Source organism: Aquarana catesbeiana, linkage group LG09 (assembly GCF_042186555.1).
Source record: "Aquarana catesbeiana isolate 2022-GZ linkage group LG09, ASM4218655v1, whole genome shotgun sequence".
NCBI classification, from domain to species: Eukaryota; Metazoa; Chordata; class Amphibia; order Anura; family Ranidae; genus Aquarana; species Aquarana catesbeiana.
Genome location: NC_133332.1, coordinates 291,745,232 through 291,755,123, shown reverse-complemented (window position 1 = coordinate 291,755,123; position 9,892 = coordinate 291,745,232). Strand labels below are relative to the sequence as shown.

General features: G+C 42.1%; 2 protein-coding genes across 2 annotated transcripts in view; one reads left to right on the top strand and one right to left on the bottom strand.

Moving 5' to 3' along the window:
• The window catches only part of CIZ1 (CDKN1A interacting zinc finger protein 1), a gene marked incomplete in the record, with an annotated part of 37,234 nt that extends 32,484 nt beyond the window's left edge, over positions 1 to 4,750 (top strand). Inside the window, 1 exon segment of the mRNA XM_073600428.1 lies at positions 1 to 4,750. Within this exon segment, the coding sequence (XP_073456529.1) occupies positions 1 to 305 (305 nt within the window).
• The window catches only part of PIP5KL1 (phosphatidylinositol-4-phosphate 5-kinase like 1), a 57,684-nt gene continuing 51,200 nt past the window's right edge, over positions 3,409 to 9,892 (bottom strand). The window contains exon 10 of the mRNA XM_073600430.1: positions 3,409 to 8,292. Within this exon, the coding sequence (XP_073456531.1) occupies positions 7,860 to 8,292 (433 nt within the window). The 3' untranslated portion in view covers positions 3,409 to 7,859. The remainder of the gene's footprint in view (positions 8,293 to 9,892) is intronic.

The window sequence follows — 9,892 nt, the reverse complement described above, 5'->3', positions numbered from 1 at the left end:
AAGAGAAAACGACTAGCACTACCAGTCACAGAGATGAAGACTTGGCTAATCTGGCAGAGAAGAGCAGTTCTGTACCAACAAAGCAGACCAGCGAGAAATACGCAAGAGTACACATTGGAAGTGGCAATGAGGATTCTAATGCAGGATTTGATGCTGCTGTGGGTACAAGTGAAGAGGATTCTGGGTACCTTATGGAGCCAGAGATGCAGTTTGGCAAAAGTGAAGAGGGAGAAATGGTGGCCGTTGACGAGGAAGCCGCCTATAATGATAGCACACTGAGCCCTGTCCATGACCAACTACTATAGGCCTACAAACTGGCTGCAGTAGTGTTTATTAGTGGTTTCTATGAGGATAAGTGTTAGAGAGGCCTTCTGGTTAGTCCCAGTGAGTGATGACAAAACACACATGTTAGGTTATTTAAAAAATAGTGTATCCTACAGATGGCATCTCCATACATGAAGGAAGTATTCACAGCATAACTGTGGCTTTTGGCTTTGTTATAAGGGTAAATGCAATAGTATTTTCTTTCCCCATTATGTGGAAGGTAGGTTCAAAGTTCCTAGAAAGAGAGCAAAATGGATGCTGATGTAGGATAAAATGTAAACTTAGCCTAGCAGCTGTTTGTTTGTTTTTTTTGTTTTTTTTCTTTTTTAACTCAAACTAAATTGTAATGTGACCAACGCATGCCCAGCTAAGGCTATGTGTGCAGTCTGTATGGTGTAATATTAAGTGTGTATTAAGGCCTAGGCACCTGGCCTCAGAGTGATGCTAGATAAAGAAGCACCACATTCCTAAGCAGGAGAGCTACTGCTGTTTTCAACAAGGAGATATAACCGTCTGCATGACAGTTGGTGATGTGTATATAGTTCAGGACAGTTGGTAATTTGACACAGATTGTAAAGTACAAGTGGCCACTGGCTTACTTTCTTGTAATTTTGGATAAACTATTTTTTTCATTATGTGTAGATAGGTTATCTTGACATCTCTTCCTGACAATGACCCCCCCCCCCCCCCCTTCCCTTTGCTTTCTGATATTACATCAGATCCCAAACTCTATATCATACCTGATATAGCTGGCAAGTTGCAGTAGGAGATGAAGGAATTATGACAAATGTTTAAGCTTATCCAACCAGTCAGATTATGCTCAGCAGATTTTAACATCTAGGATGAGGTTGTTTTAGACATAAATTGAAAGGTACAGCTATGTCCTTCTACAACAACTTGTGTAATTCTTCTGAATCCGACTTTGGTTTGGCCAGCTTCTGAAATGTGAGCAAGCCTGTCTTGAATTTTTAATGTATATTTTATGTTGACCATTTAGGTGCTTGTTTAGAAATATAAAAATAATTGCTCTTAGTTTTCCTCATGCAGCTGCTAAAAAATAATTAAAAAAAAAAAAAAAAAACAGGTGGGAAATTTTGATCAATTAGTGAAATCTAATAGATTTAGATGGAAATTGCCCAGAGCGGGTTAATAGGCAAAACTGTGAATCAATATTTTCTGATTAAATGGCAAACCTACAATTTTTGTAAGTCGGTCTCTCAGTGTTTACATTATGCAGTTAGCAAGAGACTGTCAATTTAGCAGCGCTTTTGGTGACAGCCAGCAGTACCCCATTTGTGCCTGTAGATGGTACTGTGTGACACACAAATCTGACTGTTAAAAAAAAAAATTATGATTCCGTGGATCTGGAAGATTAAGCGGTTTTACAGTGGTCTGCAACTACATCCATAGTCAGCTGGCTGTGGCCCTAAAAGTGGATTCTTACTAATATATAAATGCATTCCCGATCAACGGCAACAGGGGTCACTTGTAGAGTTAGTTCATGATCAAGCTTATTGCTTTGTTAATTTTTACTAGCTATGTCTAATGTTTTTGAATTGATACTGTATTTATATTCCAATCAAGCTATTCCTGAAACACCCATAAAGGACTGTATGTGCTCTACAGTGTCTACTGTAGGGTTTGTAGTGTTGCACGCATTGCCTCAGCGGAAGAAAGTGGAATAAGTTATATACATAACATAATATGTATATTGCGATTTCTGGTGTTCTTAGTTGGGACCCCATGATTCAGGCTTGAACATGACCAGCTTAGTTAGATAGGGCTGGTTTTATAATCGGGCATTTACCATAGGCCAGTACTAGCAACTTACAAGTAATGGACTTTAGCTTATAACCCTTCAAGGGAACTCCTATCTCTGCCCCATGGTGGTACATAGGACACCTGAACGGAGGATGTGTGGAGGTTACCACTGAGAATTAATACTAGTTTTAGGATTGTCATTCTGGTTTGATGACCCCTCTAACTGCCTTTCCTGGTCTACATGTTTGTATCAGATTGGCATGCTTATGCTCCCCCATTGGTTATTGAAAAGTGACAGATTTTACCCTTTGAAGGGATTGTGAACTTTTTTTTTTTCTTTTTAATAAACACGTTTATACTTACCTGCTCTGTGCAATGGTTTTGCACATAGCAGCTCTGATCCTCCTCCTTGGGTTCCCAGCCAGCACTTCTGCCCCCCCCCCCCCGGCACTTGCTATGGGGGGGGGACGGACTTGTGTTGGTTCGCTCCTGAGCCAGCTCTGTGTGTTCATTAACACACAGAGTGTGGCTTGACCTGCCCGTCACTGGCTATGATTGACAGCAGTAGGAGCCAGTGGCTCCGCTGCCATCTTTAAGCCTAGGAGGAGGGAGCTGCTGCTCTCGTGCATAACGCTGGATTGAGATCAGGCTCGGGTAAGTATTGGGGGGGGCGCTAGCCGCACTCAGACGGGTGTGTGTGTACATATTCAAACACTCTTCAGCCTTTAGCACTACTTTTAAAGTGGTTGTAAAGACCCAAGGTTTTTACTTTTTTTTTTTTTTTTTTTTTTTTTTTTTTTTTTGCATGAAGGGGGGGGAAAAAAAAAATTGTGTGCAGCATCTTCCCCACCCCCCACCCCCAATACTTATCTGAGCCCCCTCTTGATCCAGCAATGTCCTGGAGCCTTGATTCTCCGGGGACTTGCACTACTCCTGATTGGTTTTGGCAGGAGCCATTGGCTCACTGGCTGTGATTGACAGCAGCCGAAGCCAATCAGGCAACAGGGGGCGGGGCCGAGCCACAGCTCTGTGTGTGAATGGACAAGCATGCAACCATGGCTCGGGGGTGTGCCTGCTTGGGTGCCCCCACAGCAAGCTACTTGCTGTGGGGGCACCCGGAAGTAGGGAGGGGCCAGGAGTGGCAGCAAGGGACCCGAGAAGAGGATTCGGGCTGCTTTGTGCAAAACCACTGCACAGTACAGGTAAGTATAACATGATTCTTTTATTTATTTTTTTTAATTAAGAAAAAAAAAGAATTTAATATCGCTTTAAGTTATGGCTAAGGTGTGTTTTTGTTTTTTTTTTGTTTTCTCTCTCCCCCCCCCCCCCCCCCCCCCCACTTGCACTGCAGTGGTGATAATGCTTCCTTCCCTTTTCTGAATCCCCTGTCACCACCTTTTGCATCCACTGAGCTATACAACTACATTTTGACACAATGGTATAATGCAGTCATAGGGATACAGTCCTCAATCCCTACTAATTTCACCTAGCACATGTGAAACTGCCCAGCAAAGGCTGATCTCGCTTAAGTACTCTTGAGCTTTTTCTGGTGCTTGACAGAACATATATGTAAAATATACATCAAACCCAACAGGGCTACCATGGCCACTCCCACAAAGATGCCCCATTGCAGAGAAAAGTCTCTAGGAATGCTGGGAAGTTCACTCCCATAATGAAATGGAAAGGTCAAAATAAATGAGGCAGGTCCTAGCGTTTGGCACAAGAGGGCGCCCTGCTCTGTAGGGGCATATGTTAGGTGGGGACAACGGAAACTTGCTAACATTATCTATGGAAAAGTAATGCTATCCTTTGATAAGCAATGTATAAAGTTTAACTGTAATCCAAGCAGTCCCACTCATTGCTAAAGAAAAAAAAAAGGGCATAACTAGCCAAAATTGTAAAATGGAATTTGAAATTTAAATGTTGAGTTACACAGGTGGCAGAGGTCAGTTTATGACCTAAAATGGCCCTAGGTTGGGTTTTGTGACAATTGGAGAACCTTGCTTTAAATTTTAACTTAAGCCAAACAGTTAAATATACCTGGAAACTGATTCTGCCAATATTCAGTCTTTGTAATTCATAGATCCCTGCCATACTAAATAAAGCTAAAAGGAAGTGCCACTGCTATTCCCAACCTGTAGATGCGTGGATTCCTGGGTCACCAACTTGCCTTCAGTGGCTCATCGCACTCTGGATGAGGGATTTCTGTGCCCACCACTCCTGATTGGAGTTGTTTGTCCACAATTTTCTGTGCAACTTTTCAGTTGAAGGATGTCAGGCAGGAGGGTGCCAACAGAGCCACACAAATTTGGCCAGCTTATCATGCTTAAGATGAGAACTGATTCTTGCCCTTGGCAATCATCCTGATTAGCTTTAAGCCAACACTAGGGAGGATTTGGCTGCTATAAGACTGTACAGTGCCCTTGATAACGTGGCAATGGACCCTGCTACTAAACCTAGCCTTGGTGCCATTGTTTTATCAACAAGCACACTGTTACATCACCTCTTGAAAGCCTCCTACTTGCAGGCAATGCATGTTTCACTTGCAGTTCTTTGGGATACATTATGAGAACTCTTCACTTTTGGTCCATTTACAACTTTTTTAGGAAACAAACTTGTCATTTTTAAACATTTTTAGTATAATAAAAATTGTAGTGAAACAAAACCAGTGTTTTCCTTGTATTGGTTTGAATTTTTTGTATGTAATGTATGCAGATTCCAACTTGAAAGAATTCCTTCCAAAGCTTTCAGATAGATAAAGGAAGGGTTAGATCCTCTGTGGTGTTGAAGGCTTCAGTCATACTCTGTTCAGCCTAATCAAAGTATTTAGAGCAAGGGTCTTCAAACTATGGCCCTCCAGTTGTTCAAGAACTACAATTCTCATCATGCCTTGACATGTCTGTGAATGTCAGAGTTTTACAATGCCTCATGGGATGTGTAGTTCCGCAACAGCTGGAGGGCTGTAGTTTGAGGATCCCTGATTTAGAGGCTTCGTAAATAAACGTTTACACCAACCCTAGTCTACTGGAGCCAGATTCTACAGAAAGTGGGATAGATTAGGCACCATTCGTATGGCCGATTTGCCACACTGCGAATCCCTGTGGTACAAATCTGCTAATTCCTGCTGCTGAGATTGCAGTGACAGACAGGCTGTTGGTGGCTGTAGCTACTCGTGCAAAGCTAACAATCACTTCAGGTTACCACAGCTGGATGCACAAAGTGCTATCTGTGAATCAGATTTCCTGCTGCTGGGATTTACAGCGTTGTAAAATGCCCATGCGAATGGTGTCTAAAGTCTGCTTCTTGATTTAAGTGCTTTGGCATTTTGGGCCTATGTTGACCAACTTTTGTCGACAGGTGAATGAGGCTTGCTTTCAGGTGCATTCAATTTGAATTTAAGATCTGACACTTCAAAGATCATTCAAAATTCATTGGTAGGTGCATTTGACCTAAGCTGCATCAACCTGCCTTTGCATTGCTATTGAATTGTATGGGGAAAAAAAGCAGTTCTGATGCAAACAAAATCTTGTTGACACTAGACATTTCTGTTTCTAGATTCCTATGCATCACACGTCCAAGGTAATGGGATGCTCTGAACTTTGGCAGATGGGGCTTTCTGTATGTGAGCAAGATACAGGAAGGAGTCTTCAGCGTGGTGTGTTTTAAGAATTCTGGCTTACACAAGGGGTTCTCAAATAACTGTGTGTGAATGTTCTACAACAGGGATATGCAATTAGCGGACCTCCAGCTGTTCCAGAACTACAAGTCCCATGAAGCATAGCAAGACTCTGACAGCCGCAAGCATGACGGGACCGCTAATTGCATACTCCTGTTCTACAACAATACCTGAATGAAAACGGTACTGAGCCTATTGGGTATGGAGTACCCAATTTTCAATAATGGCTGGAATTATACTATTAAATGAAGTCTGTTGCTCAAAGCTACCAAGTAGATTCAAACGTTAAACTCTTAAAATGGATTAATCTGATTGGAGGCAGATTATATTTATATTAGGGGTGTTGAATATAATCGGTGCATCGCGATTCAGATGTTCATGATGCTGCGAGTCGGCCGAATCGATGTCTGATGACATCATCCGTCGTCCCGTGTGGTGCTCTGCCTCTCCAGGAGAAACACAGAGGCAGAGCCTGCATAGTGGATAAAGCCCCCTCCCCTTTACTGAAGCAGAAAGTTAGCTGATGAGCTGACAGCCAGTACAGTTCAGGGGGAGGAGTTCAAGGAGACCCGACATGAGGTGAGGCTTCACTGGAGGCACCAGAAGGAGAAAACACTGAGCAGCATGGAGGATGGGGAATCGGCTGACAGAGTAGGCCAGTACCAGTGTTCACTGATCCCATCCTCCACTACCATCACCCCTCTGCCTGATCCCATCCTCCCCTGTGCCACTGTAGAACATGTGTTTTTCTAACTGCTTGAATTTTTGGATAAAGTTTTTAACCATGTGCAGTAATCGCGATGCATTGCAGAATCTAATCGAATCGTGGACAGGATAATCGGAATTGAATCGTGAGACCAGTAAAGATGCGCACCCTTAATTTATATAGTATGCAATAGGGTTGGTTTATTAAAGAGTAGAGGGTGCCAAGTGAGCTTAGAAAAGAGGGTGGAGTTGTGTTCATTTCAATTAGGCAATCGTGGGATAGCAAAAATCTTTTTTATTTCAGAATTCTGCAGAGAGACCACTGCCTCCACACAGAGAACAATGGTCCTTCTCTAGAACAATGCAGCCAGGGGGACAGGGATTTCCTACTCCAGGTCTGTTCACTTTCTAAAGAAAACAGACTGTAAGACTTTGCAAACCTTTATTTTGATTCATCTGGAATGTATTTAGACATTGTTCAGTTGGGCTTAAATCATTTTTGCTATTGTACATGCATATAGGCACAGCATAAGAAATACAAGTTGTACATTTTAAAATGCAGAAATTCTATGTTTAGAAAAATCTGGATAATAAAATGTTATCGGTTAATACACCATTGCAAGAAAATAATTTAATGTTCTTGTGATGGAGGTTAAAAAACAAAATAACAATTCTACCAGCCATAAAAGAAGTTTGATAATCAGGGGATTCATTCATCAGGACTCCACTCATACAGTCATGCATTTTCATTATATATATATACACACACACATTGGTGGGTTTTTTTTTTTGTCGCAAAAAGGCATCTTAAATATAGCAACTGCATGCCGTTACACTGAATTTGTTCAAGGCACGGAGAAGGGAAATGCTGCTGGGGGGGTAAGAAGGCAGTAACCCAGAAGAGCGCTGTGTACAAATACATATTGCCTTCAGTGCTGCACATAATACAGCAGTGCCTGAACATTGTAAATAGTGGGCATGTATCTGTTGGAAGTGACAGACATGGCTGTATTTAATGTACCATAAGGCACTGACTAGGCAGTGGGGGTGTACGCAGTACAAATAATTTAAAATGTACAGTTTGGTAGCACCTGTATGACCCCCACTTGGTTGCTTGTGTGAAAAGCCAGTAGTAGCAGTGTTGTATAGAAGAAGCAGGTGGTACAGAGGAATTTCAAGATTGTGTGCATTTTGGTAACGCACAGCCATCATCTCTCGCTGCAGTCTTCTAATTGTGTTAAAAGCGCTACATGTTGCCTTCAATGACCCACGCAGCTTTAAATGTACACAGTAATAACGTGAGCCAAATAAACAAAGGTCTCTATAAGACGGTTATATTGACCTAGTGCTGCTGGTCAACCCTGACTGTCCTCCATGTCAAAGCTGCCAATCATTACACGGTGTGGGTTTCCACCCAACGACACAGCCTTTGTGAATATCGGCAAGGGCTGACCGTGGAGAACTCCTGTCCACGGTAACGCATGCTCTTCCAAAGATACTCCAGCTTTTTCCTCAAGCCATACACAGTGAATATGTCAATGATGCCAACAAAGTATCTTTGTTCTGGCCCATCCATCACATGCAAAGGGTTCCTGTAGTTTGGCAGTAAGCGACGGTTTTGCGCCACAACATTAGATATGTCAGATACCGTGCTGACTTGCTGCCCAATCTTCTGCATGGTCTGACGTCTGGCAGATGTTACTTCTGGGGTGCCACTACAATCTGTGCTGTTATCCTCTTTATCCACAGAATCGCCTTCCTCTTCTACGGTGCCAGGAACAGAGGCACAGTGAGATGTAGTAGGACTACCAGTTCCATTTACGGACCTAAAAAAAAAAAAAAAATCACACTTTATTATATTCTCTGCTTATAGCAATTGGCATCACCTAGATGCGCTCCAATGTAACTAAAAAGGCGATCATTCTAAAGAAAATCTCTAGTTTACTTTACAGATACACATGTAAAAGCATGTCTAAATAATATCAATAAGTTAATGTGTCTGCAAACATTAATGAAAAAAAAAACTATTTTAAAGATTAGTTACTTTTTCCAGCATTTGGTTAGAACAGGAGCGCTAAAAGCATCTGCAACCGTATAGATGCTATTAGTAATTTTATCCTGTTAAAGTAGCAGAGCCTGTTATTTCACCTCTCTTCCATGTTTTTTTTAAATCCATGTTTATCCTATAACACTTTTTATGTTTATCATCAACATGCACAATGATGATCTACAGAGCCATACAGAATTTTTTTTATAATTCAAACCTACATTGTTCATCAAAGAACACAGGAATTCATAAACAGTTGGGTTCTCCTGCCACCTACAGAAGGTTGGGACACTGGCAAACAGAAAAGTTGTAAGACAGTCTTTGCATAACCCATCCTCTACCCAGGATACCTCATTTTTTTTCTAGTGACCTAGGGCCTTTGACACCTTTTCTTCAGCCTTGCCAAAATAACATATTTTTGCTGGCCTTCGATTTGTAAATTTTTTTTCCTCAGCGTCTTCAAGATTTCTCACTACACCACTGCTTGAGCGGATTTCTATATAGCAGATATTCAGATTGGAAGTTCCTCCGTTTTTTCCTTTGGGTGCCGTACCTGGACCCCACTGGACAGGATGTGTGGGGCTAGCCTTGAATGTGACCTTCAGGTGCTGGGCTGTGCATTTTGGCACCTTCCAGACCTTCATATGCTATGTTAGGCGTATAGTGTTCTCTAGCTCCAGAGCTGTGGCACAGCCCCATGTGTGACCCTGTTTATTAAGATTCACTTAGTAATGCCGGTAAGGCTGAAAGACTAACTACGGTTTTCACTAATAGGCATTTTTTTTAAAGTTCTCGCTACTAACTGCTTTTTCCACCGTAAGGTTTATTGCTGAGAAATGGAGTACGGATATCATCCGCTAGGCACTACAGTGTCTTGGTCACCTACAGCTGCCTGAAACCCTCATTAGCACCAGCTGCCTGGGTTTGTGAGTAGTAACAGCCTTGCCTCACTTTGGGCTTAGTTGCTGATCACTTTGCTGTCCAGTATGCCCTCCAAGGACACAAAGGGGACAGTCCTCCCAGGCCCATACTCTCCTAACAGTTCTGTGGGCATTTACCTGATATCATGAATAGAACTGACATCCATAAGCTGGGACACCTATTGTTATAGGGTCTAAGCATCAGGTTGATCCTCTGTCGCCTTACATGGCTTCTGATAGACTCCCCTAATCTGGTTCAGCTTCAGCTATTGGTCCTTATGGTAGTTATTTGTTACAGATGGTTCCTGGTCAATTGGTTCTATCATTGGCTGTTGCCCACCTTTCAGTTGGATTGCTTTTGGACATCCTAACTGTTTGAATTCATGTGTCCTTCAATGGACAAAAATAGGATTTTTTTAATAACAGCTTTACCTGTAAAATCTTTTTCTTGGAGTTCAT